Source organism: Budorcas taxicolor, chromosome 5 (assembly GCF_023091745.1).
Source record: "Budorcas taxicolor isolate Tak-1 chromosome 5, Takin1.1, whole genome shotgun sequence".
NCBI classification, from domain to species: domain Eukaryota; kingdom Metazoa; phylum Chordata; class Mammalia; order Artiodactyla; family Bovidae; genus Budorcas; species Budorcas taxicolor.
Window position 1 is genome coordinate 163,610,467 of NC_068914.1, and position 17,417 is coordinate 163,627,883.

General features: G+C 60.3%; 1 protein-coding gene across 1 annotated transcript in view; it reads left to right on the top strand.

Annotated features, from left to right (window-relative positions):
- The window catches only part of SHANK3 (SH3 and multiple ankyrin repeat domains 3), a 49,666-nt gene that overhangs the window by 16,765 nt on the left and 15,484 nt on the right, over positions 1 to 17,417 (top strand). The window contains exons 13-20 of the mRNA XM_052639484.1: positions 4,009 to 4,084; positions 4,293 to 4,375; positions 4,738 to 4,862; positions 4,955 to 5,087; positions 5,985 to 6,065; positions 9,869 to 9,892; positions 13,471 to 13,601; positions 14,306 to 14,390. Of these exons, the coding sequence (XP_052495444.1) occupies positions 4,009 to 4,084; positions 4,293 to 4,375; positions 4,738 to 4,862; positions 4,955 to 5,087; positions 5,985 to 6,065; positions 9,869 to 9,892; positions 13,471 to 13,601; positions 14,306 to 14,390 (738 nt within the window). The remainder of the gene's footprint in view (positions 1 to 4,008; positions 4,085 to 4,292; positions 4,376 to 4,737; positions 4,863 to 4,954; positions 5,088 to 5,984; positions 6,066 to 9,868; positions 9,893 to 13,470; positions 13,602 to 14,305; positions 14,391 to 17,417) is intronic.

The window sequence follows — 17,417 nt, forward strand, 5'->3', positions numbered from 1 at the left end:
CCTCTGCCCTGGGTGGAACGTGGCTGCTCATCCACTCCTGGGCAGGATTCTTTACTCTTACCCTTGGCTGTTCACCCCCTTGCTCTGATGGCTCTCCTTGTGGCTAGGAGCCTGGAAGGGACATGACCCCCTCTAGTCTGCCCAGGGTGGGCAGGTGGGGTGGTGTGTTGAGGCGGAAAATGATTTCAGCAGTTTGGGCGCTGGTGCCAACTGTGGATAGGAGAGGCGGGAGGAAGCCTCCAGACCTGCCTAGGGAGGAGCCCTCTGCTCCCCCGTAGGGTGGGGAATGAAGGTTCTGGTTGGAGAGCTGTGTGGGTCCAGGGGCAGCTGGAGCTGAGTCTGAAGCTGGGGAGGAAGGGAGAGAGGTCTGGACTGAACTCAGAATTTGAGAACAGCCAACGTTTCTTAGGTGCTTGGCATGCGCTCGATGCTGTGCTGGGAGCTGGGATCACAGGGGCTGGCTCTGTGCCGAGCGAGGAGCAGGTGTGTGCCGTGCTCCAGCAGGCATGTTGTGGTGTGACTGTGATGGCGTGAGCCCAGGGAGGCTCCCTGAGTTGGTTGAAGGAGTCAGAGAGGGCTTTTAAGCAGAGGGGTTGTTTGGACTGAGCCTTGGAGGGTGGCTGGGGCTCGCCAGGGGGTCAGCTGACGGGGTGAGGCAGAGCCTGTTGGCCAGAGTGTGGCGTGGCCTGCTGCATCTGCACGCCCTGGCCCCCAGCGTGCTCCGAGCAGCGTCAGGATGCCTGGCGCGGTTTTCCGCTCTTTTACATCGAAGAGTTCTCCAGTCCATCCCAGCAGGCCTGGGAGGTGGAGACAGTCGTTAGTCCATCTCTCGGAGGGTGGGTTCCACAGTTCGAGGAGCAGAGTCTTGTTTGCAGCGCAGGCAGTGGGCTGCAGAGTCTGTGCTGTACCTGCCACACTGCACGGGCTCTGGTGTGAGTGAGCCTGAATGGGGCAGGGGCGGAGCTGGAGGCAGGGGTCCTGGGACCAGGGCCTTTAGTTCCTGGCGGTGTCATAGGAGGCAGAGTCTGGGGGAGGGGCTTGCTGTCCTGATTGTGCTTTTCATTTAGGATTCATTTAGGAGATGGAGTGGGGTTGGGGGGTGGGGCAGGGCTGGGCCTGGGTTCTGGAGAAGGGAGAGGTCACAGAATAGCCTGCTGAGGGGACTGTAGGCCTCTGGGCAATGGTGTGGCCCCTGGACGAGGGCTGGGGCTCTGGCCTGTGCAATCAGAAGGTGCCAGAAGGTACTGGGTAGGTGGGAGCGTTTCATAGGTTGGCGGGGAGACAGGCCTGCCAGGCTGCCCGCTGGCGGGTGGGGATCACCTCTGTCCTCACCTGCAGGCCTGGCCCAGCTGCTCTGGACAGAGTCTCTGGTCTGGGACCCAAGGGCTGAGTTCTGCCAGAGGTGAGAGGGCGGCCCAGGAACACAAACCTGCTTCCAACAGGCCCAGATCCAAAGAAGGATCTGTTTCTGAGACTGGAGCAGGGACTTCGAGGCCAAGGAGGGGACACTGCCAACACGCGACACCCGTGGTCTGCAGAGCGCGGCTCCCACGGTGCCCGTCTGGGGGGAGGGAGCAGGTGCAGGCAGGGAGGGTGAGCTGCTGGGGCAGGGCGGGGTGGCCCTGGGTCTTCTGATGGCTGGTGTGGGGCCTCGGGCTGTGGCTCTGCTGGCCCCCGCTCCGCCTCCTCTTTTCCTTCCAGTCCTTGGGCGACCATGCTGTGTGTTTTCATTTTAGCTGGCTTTTACATGTCTGATTAATAAAACTGGAAAATGAATTTGCGTTATGTAATAAATATACTGTGTTTGGTCGATAAATATAAAAATAGGAGGCCAGTGATCTGCAGAGGTTCTCTTTTTTGGAGGGTGGGGGCGGTCCTTCTGCAGGCAGGCACTGTGAACGTTTCCAGAGTTGGGTCAGTGTGGAGATGGGTGCAGTGGAGGGCAGAGCGGTCTGGGCCCCCCCAGAGCTGGGCGAGGCCTGGCTTTGGGGTCAGCAGGGTGGTGGAAGCAGGTGTGCTGCAGAGGGGAGAGAGGCTCGAGCACTTGGGAGGGAGCCAGTGAGATAAAGCTACAGGCCGTCAGAGCCGAGGGGGCCTCCACGGTGAATTGTCCCGCTCTGTAAGGGGGGCCGAGAGGGACTGTTGACGTGCAGAGAGTCACACAAGTTAGCAGCCGGGCGCTGAAACCAAGACCAGTGCTTTTCCCGACATCTGTCTTCTGACGGTAACACGAGCACGTCTTCCTGTCCTGCCGCTCCTCCTTCTGTTGTTTGACTCAGCCACCCATCCTGCCGTCCAGCTGCTCATCCAGGAGCCCCCCAGCAAGCCCCCACCCTGCGCTCTCCCTCCATCCACTCATATATGCGTTTACCGTTTGACCCGGCCTGTCTGTCTCTTGTGCCATCCAGCCGTCCACCAGCCAGCCAGTCAGCTGTCTACCACTTTGCCTGCCCAGTTAGCACTCGGAACGCATGGTATGGACCGCAGAAATAAACGCGGCACAGCTCCTGCCTGCAGGGAGCTCACAGTCAGTGGAGGAGACTGGCCGTCAGAACCGTGGTTCCCTCTCGGCTCTCCTTCCCCGCTGCTGTCTGTTACTCCTCTGCCCCAGCTGTCCAGGCTGCTCACTGTTCCTTGAAAACCCCAAGCTGGCACCCGGCACGTGACTCTGCCCTGAACACCCCCACCCCTGGAAGGCCCTTCACCCACATAAAGAGATGCTCCCTTATGCCCTCTTTGCTTTGTTCGACTCTCCCTTCACGGTGAGGCCTTCACGTGACCACCTGGAGCTGCCGTGTCCCCATCTACTTACTTTTTCTCCCTGCTTGCCAGCACGCGACATGCTCTGTGTGTGCCTGGCCCTTGACTCCTCTGTCTCCTCAGCTGTGCAGTTTAGACTGTACACTGCGCAGCGCAGAGGCTTCTTTCTGTTCTTTGCTGTATTTGCAGAGCCTGGTGCATAGTAGGGGCTCAGGACATACTTCTTTAGCGAGTAAGTTAATCTTGAGAAATGCTACGCTGGTAGGGAAGCAGGGAGGAGCTGAGGGATGAAACCTGAGGTGGCGGGGCTGCAGAGCTGGAGCAGAGGTCCTGGGAAGCCGGAAGCAGGAGCGGGCGCAAGGGTACTGGGGAGTCCAGTGCGCAGGCCGCGGGAGAAGTCCGTCTGGAGCAGAGCGGTTGTGGCTAGAGGTGTGGCCTGGGACCTGCTGGCTTGCAGGACATCAGCAAGGCCGAGCTGGGGTAGCAGGTAGCTGGCCAGCTCTGCAGGGAGAGCACAGTGGGGTGAAGCGCTGTGGGAGGCAGTGAGGGCAGGCAGGGGGACCCGCCCCCCAAACCTGGACCCCTCCCTGCCCACTCAGAGAAACGGTCCCGAGCAGAAGCCCCATGAGGGTGAGCATCCCTGTGGTGAGGGACACACTGACGACACAAGGTTGCCTCCAGGCCAGAGCATAAGAGTATGTAGCGTGACACCTGCGCTTGCACACACAGACCTGCACACCCACTGCCATGTGTGTGAGCACAACAGCTGCACGTGACTGCAGGTCACACAGACATGCGCCTGTTTGAACACAGCGCTTGGACACGGCTCCAGGCCACTCCCGTGTGCGTGCTCACCTTCTCTGCCCTGAGTTTCCGGCTTGTCGGCTCTCCCTGTGGTTGCCCTCCTGTGTGCGTGCTCACCTTCTCTGCCCTGAGTTTCGGGGCTTGTCGGCTCTCCCTGTGGTTGCCCTGGCCTTGTTTGGTCTGCTCTGTGCAGCTACTCAGGAGAAGGGTGAGCCACAGCCCCTGCCCATTCTGGACCCTGGACCCTTTCCTGCATGGTCCCCTCAGCCTTCTTACCTTAGGACTGCTGGGCCCAGTACCCCAGGCTTTGGACCCCTATCCCCATGTGGGCACAGCCAGGCCAGGGGCATGTGTGTGGGCAGAGGCTGGTGGCCCGCTCAGGTGAGGGGGGTTCAGGCCAGCTGGAGGGTCAGACCCTCCGTCAGCTCCTCAACCTCCCCTCAGAAACCCGGGAGGACCGGACCAAGCGGCTTTTCCGCCACTACACAGTGGGCTCTTATGACAGCCTCTCTGCACACAGGTACGGAAGGGGCAGGCGGGCCGGCGCGCGACAGGGTGACGGGGGGAGGCCCGGGGGAAGCAGTCAGCGGGGCGGGGTGGTGCCCAGCCTGCGCGTCTGCTGCCTCCCCGGTCAGTCCAGGGACGACTCCCAGGGCGGGCGCTGCCCATGGACCCCGTCTGGGGCACCTGGGGGGTGTTCTTCTCACCTCTCCATTTTCCTTCATCAGTGACTATGTCATTGACGACAAGGTGGCTGTCCTGCAGAAACGGGACCACGAAGGCTTTGGTTTTGTGCTCCGGGGGGCCAAAGGTAATGACCAGGGGGGTGTCCCGCTGGTGATGCTCGCCTCCTGCCTGGCCTCTGCCCCCTACCTCCCCCATGGCCCGCTCCCTTCCTGTCTCCCCGCCGTGACTATTCTGGGTTTGGGATGTTGGTAGGAGGACGCAGTTCTGTTCCCTCCCTGATTTTCGGGGCCTCTGCTGAGGGTGTCTAATGGAGTAGGGGCCTTTCTGGTGGGGTGTGGGGTGGGCCTCTCAGAGGGGTGCGTTCCGGATTGCTGGGCCGGCTCTTCTTGCCCTGGGCAGCCCTGTGTGCGGCCGTCCAGCGCAGGCCGGGCACTGGAGGACTGCCCTGGCGGCGCCCGCGTTGACCGCCCCCGCCCCGCCCCACAGCAGAGACTCCCATCGAGGAGTTCACGCCCACGCCGGCCTTCCCTGCGCTCCAATACCTCGAGTCGGTGGATGTGGAGGGCGTGGCCTGGAGGGCAGGGCTGCGCACGGGAGACTTCCTCATCGAGGTGAGGCTGGGCCTTCCCCGTGCGCCCGTGGGTGCCGGCCTCCAAGCCCGGGAGGCCTCACTGGACCCCCACCCCGGCCCTGGCCGTCGCAGGTGAACGGCGTGAACGTGGTGAAAGTCGGACACAAGCAGGTCGTGGCTCTGATCCGCCAGGGCGGGAACCGCCTCGTCATGAAGGTGGTGTCAGTGACCAGGAAGCCGGAGGAGGATGGGGCTCGACGCAGAGGTGAGTGTTGGGTTCCCCTTCTGTCCCCTGACCTTAGACCTTTGACCCCGGGCCTACGCTCCTCTCCTCGCGGCAGCCCAGACTGCTGACCTCAGGGGCCTGAACCTAGGCGAACACCCACGTGCGTGGCCTGGGTACCCATCCCTGACGTCAGACAGCCAGCCCTGCCCCAGCTTCTGACCCCTGACCCCAGGTTGCCCTCCTAAGATTCCTGCCCCGTCCTTCCCGGTGCCCCCCAGCCCCTGGCATGGAAGAGCCCTCCTTCCCAACGCTGCCAGCAGCTGCCTGGAGGCCGGGGTTGCCATGGCAACTGTGAGGTTGACGCTGCCGCCGCCGCCGCCGCTTATTGTCGGAGGGAAGGGGGAGGCGGCACCTGCGGGAACAGGAAAAGCGTCTTCTCCCCGCGCCGGCGCCGCCCGGGCTGTGCCGCCCGCCCGCCGCCCCTGCCCAGGCCCTGGCCTGGCTGCCCACACCCCGGCCCCCACAGGGGCAGTGGCCTCCGGGGCCTGGGGGAGCCCTGGAGCGGCAGGAGCCCGGCTCGCGGGAAACCCCTCCCAGCCCCCACCCCATGGCTCTGGGGTCCCCCGCTCAGCCCTTGAAACTGCAGCCTGGGTCCCGGGCCGGGGGCCGGCTGGCCTGTGAGCTCCCTGGGGCCCTGACCGCCTCCTGAGGCCCCAGCGGCCCTGGCCCAGCCTGACCTTCAGCCCCGCCGAGCTCCCAGCACCATGAAGAAGTTTGCATCCAGCCGCAGCCTCAACAAGATCCTGGCTCAGTGTGACTCGTCCTCCCGGGAGTACGAGGAGATCCAGGCGGTGGAGCGCAGGTGGCACCTGCACCTGGCCACGCCACGCTGCCTGCTGCTAGACAGGAGGTCCAAGGCCTCCCTCTTCTTTGCAGCCCCGCCGCCCCCTAAGAGAGCCCCCAGCACGACGCTGACCCTGCGCTCCAAGTCCATGACAGCAGAGCTTGAGGAGCTTGGTGAGCGGCGGGGCAGGTGGGGGGCAGACAGCCCGGGGTGGGGGTCCGGGTGGGGGAGCTGGCCAGACTCAGGCAGAGACAGAAGGGAGGACGGATGGACAGACGGATGTATGGATAGGTCAGAGGTAAATGCGTGGGTGCTGGAGTGGTTGGGGAACTGGGCTGAAGAGGGAGGCGGTGTGTGGCTGGACTGGGGGCTGAGCGGCAGGGTGACAGGGCTGGAGACGGACCTGGGGTGCCCAGGCCTGGGGTAGGGGAGCAGGGCCTGGCCGCCTGTGTGCTTGCCTGCATGTGCGCGTGCTGCCCCTGGCCCCCCACGCCTCCCGTGTGACTTTGCTCCTTCATTTCATCCAAGTGAGGAGAGGGGCCCTGAGCTTTGCTCCAGGCGCTAACTGTGTGGTCGGTGCCTCCCTAACCCTCTTAGCACCTGCTTATGCATCCACTAAGCAGGGTAGTTACAGTGAGCTGCTGACCTCACAGGGCCGTGGGAACATCGCTGGTACAGTGATGGACCAGGCCCTCGAGTGGCTGGAGGCAAAGAAGAGTGTGTTGGGGCTTTGATGGGCATGTGGGGGCCACAGTCCCAGGATGGCCAGCAGTAGCCTCATCATTGGCGTGTTCAGATATACATGACCACGTCCTGACCTGTGGACAGTTAATAGTGGTCATGCCCTAACTTGTATGAGCGTGAATATCTTCATCATGGCACGTTCTAACATACATAACTGCTAACATGCTCTATCCTTCTATAATCTGGACTCAATCCTAGTCTGGTTCCAGCCATAGGAGGACCCTGACTCTGGTCCTAAGATGAGCTGTGACCCAGTGCTGGGCACAGGAAGGGCCTTGATCATGGTTCTAGACTGAGCCCCAACCCTGGTCTCAGGCTTGGTTCTGCCCCAGCCGTAGAAAGAGCCCTTACCTGTCCCCTAAAATTATTTCCCACTTTCCTCATGGACTGACCCCTGACCCAGTCCTTTGCTGAGCCACCCCCTTCCGAGCAGGTGCTCTTGACTGCAGTTTGGTTCAGTGGAGAGGACAGCCACCAAGACAGATTGAGCTGACGTGGCCAGGACCGTCTTCCCATAAATATTCTGAATAAAGCAAAACTTTAAAAAATACACAGCCAACTCAAAATGAAGGGAGAGGAATTTCCCAGTTCTCAAAAATGAAGAGAGAAATCAGAGCCAAGAGTGTGAGAGGAAGCTGATGCTTCCATAATCCATGAGGTCCTGGGACAGATACAGATCCTGAGGGCAAGGGATCAGGGCTATGATGCCGCTACAAAGCCCGAGAGATGTGGAGAAGCTAAAGCCAAGCCCCAAACTGGAATTAGCCTCAGAAGAGCTAGGGATCATAGAAAAATGTGAGAGAGACAAGTCACGGTGTTTAAACACCAAGTTTGACAGAACTCATAAGGCAAGAACAGGACAGTGAGAAAAATAAGCAGATTTTGAAAGGATTCCTAAACAACTGTTACTGAAACAAAGTTTAGCCACTGAGATTTAAAAAATCCATGCCTGGGGAACAGTATACTGACCTACCCGAAGGAAGGAACTATGAATTGAATGATAAATCTGAGATTGCCCAAAATTCAGCGCAGAAAGGTAAGGAGATGGGAATCATCAAAGAGCAGAGAAGGGACATGGGGGACAGCCCGGCAGCCTGAATAAGGCCCCGGGGGGCAGGGCGACAAAACTGAGGAAGAGGCGCTATTTGGAGAGTAGATGACTGAGAACTTTCTGAGATCGAACAAGGACATGAGAACCCAGTTTGCAGGAGTCCAAGTCTGAAGCAGTGAAGTGAAAACAGGGCCGCCTCTGGTAGTAAGAGTTCATGGCACCACAGATGAGAGGGAGAATCTTAACTGCCAGAGAACGATGACTTAGGAAGGAACAGGGGTCAGACTGACAGCAGAGGCATCGTCAGCAGCAGCAGGTTCTGGAAGACGATGGACGGTAACTTCCAAGTCTAGAGTCAGAATGCTTTTCCACCTGGAATTCCGTGTCCAGTAAACTCCTCAGTCAAGAGTAAGGGAGAGAGGTGGGTGGAGTCTGAGCCCCAGGGTCACAGGGGTCTGAGACTAGTCATGGGGAGCTGATCCATCACACTGATTGAGGCTCCAAATGGATCGATAGACCAATGCCAGTCAGCAGTGGATGTCGCTAGACCCCACACTAGGCTCTGCTGGGTGGTTCCCAGAAGTCTCCTGCCAGAGGCCCTGTTCAGCTGCACGTTCAGGAGGGATCCTTCCCGCCTTGCACAAAGAGGCGCTTGGGCAGCCTGTCATCCAGGGACTCAGGGACTCTGACCTGCAGGAACAGAGCTGCCTTTCGCTTTCTGGGCTGCTTCTGTCGGCAGAGACCAGTGCATGGGAGAAGAGCCTCCTTCCTCTCTGGTCTGGATGTTTCCTCTGCTGCCTTCTGACAGGGTTGCTCCGCAGACCCGTCTTCCAGAGGGAAGGGACCCACTCTTGCGGTCTGAGGTCAGATCCTTCCACCAGCTTTTCCTGAACAGAGTGTGGGGAAGGGGAAGGGACAGCTTCGCACAGAGCCTCCGTGCACACTGCTGAGTGAGGGGTCACAGTCTTAGCTGAACTGGACCCAAGCTCTTCCTGTGGCCCTGTTGTGAGAAGGGCCTGGGTGGCCAGGAGCACAGGAAGACCACTCCTTCCCCCAGAGACAGTTGTTCTGGGGAGCCAGCCCACTTGCTGACCTTCTCCTGACACATATGGTTTGAGAAAGCCAGGCTGGCATCAGGGTCTTCTCAGGTGCCTAAGCAATCATCCCATGATTCACTGTGCCTTTAAAAGGTAGAAATAAGACCCATGGGTTCCTTGCCAGCATAAACACATTACGTTTATGTCATAACATCAAGGGCGGATAGGGCCCTTAGGTGTCCTGCAACCTATCGAGACGAGGACCTGAACATGTGGGAAAAAATGAAAATATGAGGCCACAGAAGCAGCAGGTGGCCAGGAGGGGGCTCAGGCCAGGTGGCGCCTTGCTGTTCAGAGGGTCCTCAGGAGGAAGAGGAAGGGAGGCGTGTCCTAGGGGTGGTGTCCCAGCAGAGGGGGCTGAGGAGGCTGGCGGAAGTTGGGCTAAGAGGAAGGGGTTGGGTAGGAACTCTCCTGTGAGAAGAAGCGAGGAGGGGGAGGTGGGGGCCGAGCAGGACCTCTCAGTCACCGCGTGCTCAGCGCATAGCTCCAGCCACGGGCATCCTGGGGCAGTAGAGGCCAGAGGGGCCCCGAGGGGCCAGAGCACCTCTGGTTCATCCTCTTTCTCATAAGAAGCCTGGAACTGCTGGGTTCCTTTCTCTTTTGGGATGAGACTGTCAGGGCAGCTGCCATGCCGGGGGTGCGCCCTGACTGGCCATGGTCCGGCAGACACACTGACCTGCCCGTTTTGGAAACATACTTCAGGAATGCTCATGGGCGACCCTTGCACCATTGATGGTCTCTGAAGTGGGTTTCTATGAGGTTCGGCCTCTTTTCTGAACAAACGTTTGATTCAGCCCAGTACGATTCAGTCGTGCATCCACGTGCGCACGTCTGCATGTGTGTGTGTGGATGTGCACAAGCATGTGTGTGTGAGCGTGTGTGTGCATGCACACGGCACTGTCCCTGCTTGTGTTCCCACCTTGAATTTCCTGTACCAGCTCGGCATTTGGGTGGGTGTGCCACTCACAACCTGACGGGGATACAGCCTGGGGTGGGGGAGGAGGGTGGCAGTCGGGGGTGGAGCCCAGGTGCCGAGGGACAAAGTCTGCCTCTCACCCCATTTACTCTGTTTCTTGATTCCAAGCCTCCATTCGGAGAAGAAAAGGGGGTGAGTCATCTGCTGTGCCCCAGGCCCAGCTTTGCCTGACCCCTGGTGAGGGAAGGTGTGTCAAGTCAGGGGGTCTGGAGGCCTGTGCTGTGCCCTCCTGTTTAGGGGCACAGTAGAAAGACCTGGGAAGGGTCAGATGGGCTGGGCTGGGCTGGGCTGGTGAGTGTAGCCACAGGCCCTGGGGGCTCGGGCGGGCTGGGCGGCGGTGTGAGGGCGTGGGAGTCTGAGATAGAGCTAGAAGGGCCCCCCAGGGGAAGCCACAGGCTGTGCCAGGCCTGGAGCGGAGGAGGGGCTCCGGGGGGCCAGCCGAGGAGCTCTCTGGGGCACAGAATGGCTGGGCCGGTGGGGGCGGGGGCCTGGGTCCTCAGCCCGAGCCTGGGTTCTTTTCTGGGACTCCTGTGGCTGGTGCGTGGGTTCTGTTTTTCTGCCCTGGCCTGTTGTGGGGTTCAGGCGAGTGCTGACATCCTTTCGGGGCAGGGATCTGGGCCCCGCGGCTGGGTGGCCTTCAGCACCCCGTTCTTTCCGTCAGGCTGTCCCCCACATCCTTTGAGCCTCCTTCCTGCACGTCCATGTGTCTGGCCTGGCTGCTCCGGGCACAGCATCCATGGGCTGAGAGAGGCTGGGCCTGGGTGCTGAGTTCCCGCGTCTGCCGACCCCACCTGTCAGGTGGCCGTGGGCCTGTCTGCTGCGTGGCCGTGCACGCCGGATGGGAGCCTGCGAGGGCTTGGCTGTGTGTGTCCCGACTCGTTTGTGCCTGGTCCCCCCCATTCCTGGGTCTGCTGGGCGTTCCCTGTGCTTGGGGCACACTCCTGCCTCAGCCCAGGTTCCCCGTGTGACCAGCAAGCTTGCCTCTGAACTTTCCCAGTCCTTGCCCAGTCCCAGGTGAAATGCTTTCCTCAGGGTCTTTTCAGGTAGAAAGCAGATGACTTGGTCTTCTCTGAGGACACTTTTCTTCGCACCTTTGAGGCAGACACAGACGCTGTGCTAGGAATGCTTTGGTTCTGCCCTCAGCTCATTAGCGGGGCTCCCAGGGTGCTCTGCGGCGGCCCGTGGGCTGCTTCCGGTTGTCGGGGACGTGGTGGCGATTCGTCGCCCCTGAAGGCCCCTCATCCCCTCTCGCGTTCTGGTCCAGAGAGATGCGTCCCCAGCTGCGTCCCTGCCGTGTCCGGTCCCCACACCCGGTGTGGCTGCGGGCAGTGGGACTGAGCAGTTCCAGGGCCCCAGGCCTGCTTCCTGATGGCCTTCGTTTCTTCTTTAAGACTCTAAAGTAATTTATTTAAGAATGTATTTTTTTCTTGTTTTGTTGGGGATTGTGGTCAACCTCACCAGCTTGTAGTTTGCAGAATTCTTGGTTCTTTCCCTTTTGAAAATAAGTCTTGTCTGGCCTCAGGCCCCCTTGCTGGGGGCCAGCGGTGGTTTTGCGTTGCTGACTTGCTTTGTGTCTCTGGAACTGAGTTCTTCTGGACCTAGAGATGCAGCCTGTCGATCCCAGCTCAGGTGAACGTGCACCCTGTGTGGCACATGGGAATATTTTCTCTCTGGTCATGTCGTTCTGCCTGCGGTTTCTGGATAATCTGGGTGTGAAGTCTGGTCTCTTATTGGATCTGTGATTTGGGGCAGCTCCTCTCCCCAGAGCTTCAGATTCTTGCTGGTGAAGTGGAGACAGTAGCTGTATCCTCTGCCTGTGGCTGCTGCGGGATGAGAGGAATCATGTACTCTCTTCTCACGCTGGAAGTCACCAAGTGAAAAGTGAAAGTACAAGTGGCTCAGTCGTGTCCAACTCTTTGCGACCCGTGGACTATACAGTCCATGGGATTCTCCAGGCCAGAATACTGGAGTGGGTAGCCGTTCGGTTCTCCAGAGGATCTTCCCAACCCAGGGATCGAACCCAGGTCTCCCACATTGCAGCTGGCGTCTTTACCAGCTGAGCCACAAGTGACTTAGCAAATGGTGGTGATGGGGATTCAGCTTCCAAAGGGAAATCACTCATCTCATTCTAGAAGCAAAAGGAAGGCCCCTCTGATCCCCACTGCCCCTGGGGTTGCTGAGAGCTGTGCACAGGCCAAGTGGCCTGGTCTGCAGATAAAAGTGTGTTTTGCTGGTGACTCCAGCATTTGTTGAACTGCCGTGTATTTGGGGCCTAGGTTGGATGCTCAGGACATGCAGGCATGGATGGCTGTTTGCTCTCTTCTCCCCATGGGCTGTCTGGGGAGGTGAGGTGCAGAGACAAGAAGGGTTGTAGAAAGTGTGTCCTTAGTGCTTGCCTTGAGCCAGACACAGCTGCAGCCCTTTGGCCGAGTGTGCTGATTCTCACAGCAGACGCTGAAGCGGGCACCTTTTTATGTCTGTTTTATCAGATCAGGAAATCAAGTCACAAAGAGACTAGGTCAGGACAGTCAGTATACAGGATGGAGCTGGACATCTCGGAGTTTATTTCCGCCCCTATGGCAGTTGCTGAGCAGTGCTGGGAGGAGGTGTCGTGGCTGACCACCGCACTCCCGCTGGGGCACTGCGGGCATCAGGGGACTAGTCGTAACCAGATGTGTGCTCCTGTATGGGGGGTGGGGCTCGGGGGTTTGGTGGCTGAGTGACAGGTGGGTCGCAGTGGGGCTACGGACAGCCAGGCCAGGGGGCAGCCGGGCAGACAGTGGGGCTGCCTCCCCGTCTGCTGTGTCCTGCGTGCTGGCCCTAAGTGGACTCTCTCCAGTCATCCAGACACACTTGTTTAACAGAATCTCCAAGTCATGTTGTTCGTCAAAACTACTGCTTTCCAAAATATTAAATAGCTTTAAGAGAAACGAGCAAGCAAAGGTTTTCTTTCATAACAGATTTGAAAAGAATGCCTCCCGAGGGCATCTGGTTTAGGCCTCAGCCCCAGGCTGGTCCTTCTCCCTCCTAGCTTCTGGGGCAGCTTTCTGAGGGGCTGCTGGAAGCCCCTCAGCATTGCCTCTCCCCATAGGCTCTTCTTAGCACCTCCCACCCTAGATGGCGCTGCCTTTTCCAGCCGTAGGTTCTGGGGCCTCCTTATCTGCGTACAGCTATGCTTTAGGTCTCCAGCCTGGGGCAGTGAACCACTCCCTACCCCCACCCTGGTTTTGGTTTATGCACATTCTTTATGGACGCTGGCTATGCACCAGGGTCTGTTCTGGAGCTGCTGCTTGCCTCGGTGCAGTGAGGGTACAGACGGGAATAACGAAAGGGCAGTGGGAAACTGGGAAACTCAGGGAGTCTCTGCCTCTGAACAGTCTTGCCCCTGCCGTGGGTCTCCCCCTCATGGCCAGCCAGGCTTTCCTGGAGCCGTGTTCACGGGGTCACCTGGAGCCTCCCTGAGGGGAGAGGCCAGGCTGGAGTGGGGGCTGGTTCTGGCATGTGTGGGGCTTGGGTGGGACACGAGTCTCAGGCCTCCTGTCTTGGATCAGGAACGCATGCCTTGGGGAGTGAGGGCCGGGCCGGGCTGGGCGGCCTCTGTCAGCAGCCCCGGGAGGACCAGCTTTGCGGGAGGCTGGGTCTGGGGCTGCAGGGGGCTGTCGCAGGCTCAGGGGCCCTGTGGCTGAGGCGGCACCTCTCTGGCTGTGCAGAGAGACCGGACGAGATCCTGGCGGCCGCCGCGGAGCCGGCACTGAGGCCCGACATCGCGGACGCGGACTCAAGGGCGGCCACCGTCAAGCAGCGGCCCACCAGCCGGAGGATCACCCCCGCTGAGATCAGCGTGAGCCTGCCTGGCAGCTGGGGGCAGGGGCGTGGGGGGCACGGGGCCTGCATCCCCTCCCCACCGCTTGTGCATGTGGAGCGTGAGGGTCCCTCATTTGGATCCACTCTTCAGGGGTGGGGGTGAAGGGCCCCAAAGCCTCTTCTGAACACACTGGGGGCCATCTGAGCCCCCGGAACAGCCACAGTTCAACGCGTGCCGAGTGCTCACTCGGTGCCTCCCGCCTTTGGCAGGCTCTGTGGCCCCTGGAGCGAGGGCCCCAGCCCAGCTGAGGCCGCAGCATGGTGTGCCTCTTGGCAGGCTCTGTGCCCCCTGGAGCGAGGGCCCCAGCCCAGCTGAGGCCGCAGCAGGGTGTGCCTCTGTTCCCCACTGCCCACTTCTGGGCTGTTGCCCCCCGCCCCCCCCCCACCCCCCCCCCCCCCCCCCCCCCCCCCGCCTCACCGAGGCCCCCTGCCTGCCTGCTCTGTCCCCGTCTGGAAGAACCCTGCCCAGGGCTGCCTGGGTCCCACAGCTCTGCCCCTGCTCCTTGGAGGCAGGACCTGGGTCTGGCTTCTGTCAGCCACCGTGGGCACCAGGGCTGCTGGAATTAGCACATGGAGGGTCTGATCTCAGGCTTAGGGGGAGGATGGGTGGGGCTGGATGGGGAACTAGGGGCCCTGGTGCTCTGGAACCTCCATACACCCCTGCCCCTCCAACTCTCACAGTCACTGTTTGAGCGCCAGGGCCTCCCAGGCCCGGAGAAGCTGCCAGGCTCCCTGCGGAAGGGGATTCCACGGACCAAGTCTGTAGGTACGGCTGGGCTGGGGGCTGCATGGGGCTGGAGGACTGGGTTGCGGGTGGAGTGGGTGCTGGGCTGGAGGCCCCTGTCTCTCCCCACCCTTCAATTGAGGTCGGCAGTTTCTCTCCGAGTCCTGCCCCTCCCTGGCAGCAGCCCAGGAATCTCATTTGTTTGTGGACGTATATGGGGGCGAGGGGATGTCAGTCCTTCACCCAACCAAGAGATACTTTGCTGAACGATCCCCCTGAGGCTTCTCCCCGTCTCTCCCTGCCGGCGGGCACCCCGGTCCTGCCCTCCCACAGATGCCGGCGTCCCCGCCCCTGGCTCTCCCGTGCCCTGTGCCCTGCAGCCCAGCATGCCACACTTCTGATGCTAACGCTGCTCTGCCCTTGAACCTGCCCCCTCCCCTCTCCAGCACTCCAGCTACGTCTCTACGCCCCTCCTCTCCTTCACAGGCAGTTTTCTGCAGAAGTCCCCCTACTTGCTGTCTCCCCACCTGCCTCTTGGCCTGGGGCAGGCCAGCTTTGTCCATATTTAAAACTGAAATTGTTCCCACCAGGGGATTCCTCCCAGGGGACACACTTGACTTTCCTGCTCCCTCCTCCTTGAAGCTTTCCCCTCTAGGACTTCAAGGACAGTTGCCGTTTCCCCCTCGGTTCTCAGTCTCCATCTCTCCCCTGCGGGACGTGGATCTTTCTCGAGGCTGTGTCAGCCTCTTTGCCTTCGGCACCTAAACCTGTGGGGCCTCATTTCCCCTCACCCTTGGCCACCTCCTCTCCTGACCCCGGGCTGGATCATCTAAGAAGCCCTCCCTACCATCCCTCCCTCTCGGCATCTGGGCCCCCTAACCTCCCCACCTGTCCATCCGCCCACCCACAGACACGTCCAGTTTTCTGTCCATCTGTTCACCCGCTGACCTTTCTGCCTGTCCATGCCTTTATTCCTGTGTGCCTGATGCCCAGCAGAGGAAATGCCTCATCAGTGCTTGCTCCAGCATGTGCTTACATGCGCGGTCCATTTAACACTTAGAGTAGCTTTCCTGAGATAACACCATCAGCACCTCTGGACTGCAGATGAGGAAACTGAGGCAAAGGGGAAGAATGACCTGGCCCAGGTCACACAGCTGCCTTGCCTGCCTTCTGTTCACTCATCTGGCCAATCAGCTGCAGACTGATTGCAAACCCAATCCCTTATTCACCCCAAGGCCCTGCTGATTAGTACACACTCTATGCTGATTCTGGGCAGGGTCTGGGGACTCGGTTGGGGGAGGGGACCTGTCTGCAGACCGCTCAGCTCAGCAGTTGCATGGTGGGTATGCAGGCATATCTGCTGGGGAGGACCAGCCATGCTTGGGTGACAGGAAGGCCTGGGGAGTGTGTGTGCGGGCTCAGACATGCAGGACGCCTGGGGGTTTCCGGGAGATAATGGGGTGAGTTGCTGATAGCAGTGGTCCTTCAGAGACTGCTACGGTCATTTCTCTAGGTGGAAGGCTGGGGAAGAGGGCACAGGTGACTGCAGCTATTTTGGAGCCAAGAAGCACGTCCCCCTCACCTCCCTGGCCTAAGCCCTGGGCATTCTTGTTTCCTCCTTATGCGCTGGCTGCCCCACCAATTTAGGAGTGGTGTCCTTCCTCACACACCTTGCGGCCCTACCTGGCCAGGCCTCACTGTCCTGTGCCTCAGTCTCTGAAGCCCCAGCTTGGGTCTCCCTGTGACCGCCTGCCCCAGCTTCACCCTCTGTTTACCCTCTAGTCCGCCTCTCTCGCCAGGGGGGCCTTTCTGCAGCTCAGAGGTCACCCTGCATCCCTGGAGTTGCTCCTCTGTGGGCGCCGCGGGGCCGCGGGGCCCTGGGCCGTCCTCTGCTGCTTCATCTGGGGATGTTTGTCTCTGTCCCCTTCTGACTCGGCTCCGCACGCACTGTTAGCCACCCGCCGCCACTCTCTCTGGATGGCCTGTCCCTCAGCCCCGCCCAGTCCCAGCACTGACCCCCGCGGGTCCAGGCCTAAGCGCCTGTCCTCAGGCTGTGAGCCGCTCAGTGGAGGTTGCCAGCGCTTCCCTTCCCGGACACTCCTGGGCTCTGTCCACAGGGAGTGCGTCTTTCATGCGCCATGCCCTAGCCTGCCACCTGTCAGTCACTTGAATTCTGATCGAGGTGTCAAGACTCTGGGGCTCCTCACCCCTTGTCCTGTCTATGTGACCCTTGCCACACATCTCAGTCCTTGAAATGCAGGGACCTGACCCGTAAACATGAGGACCAGCTAGTACCTACCTCCTAAGGCCACCCTGAGGTTCTCCCAGCGGGCTGCAGTCACATGCTGATAGTAGCTTAGGTCCTGCATCTTGAGGCTGGTGCACAGAAAGTGCTGGAGAAATGCCCACGGTTATTTTCTGGGCAGAGGGCCCCACCTGCTCTGCATCAGAACAGAGTCCCATTTCCACCCCAAGGCAAGTGGCTTGTCTTCACCCTGCCTTGGAGCGTGGTGTGCCAAGCCTCCTGCACCCTCCAGGAGCACGAGCTTGTCCCGCGTGGTTCCAGCTCGCACACAAGCTGGTGGGTGTTGAGCTGCGTTTATATGCCGCGCAGGAAATGTGGCAGGGAGGAGACCCAGGCCAAACCTGGCCCAGAATCTGTGTCCAGCAGTGGGGGTGGAAGGCAGACCTAAAAATGATGATGCCGATGACGACCATAGCTGCCTTCCTCGGGTGCTTCTGGGTGCTCAGCCCTGTGCTAAAAACTTGAAACGGCTCCACGTCACACTTCCGTGGGAGGGGGCAGGGCTCCGGAGGTGAGGAAACTGAGGTGTCAGGAGGTGAGGAACATCAGACAGTAACTGGCAGGAGTGGGATTCAGGTCTCATCGCACCAGAGGCCCCCAGCCCCACCACGGGCCCCGGGCTGTGCTGTTCCGCAGACACAGGCGGGCAGCGCTGTGTGGGTGGACTGGTAGCGCCATGGTGGCAGAGGGGGCGGTGGGTGGGGACAGGCGGTCTGCATGGGAACGCGGCCAGGCCCTGAGCCAGGCCAGGTGTAGATCCGCAA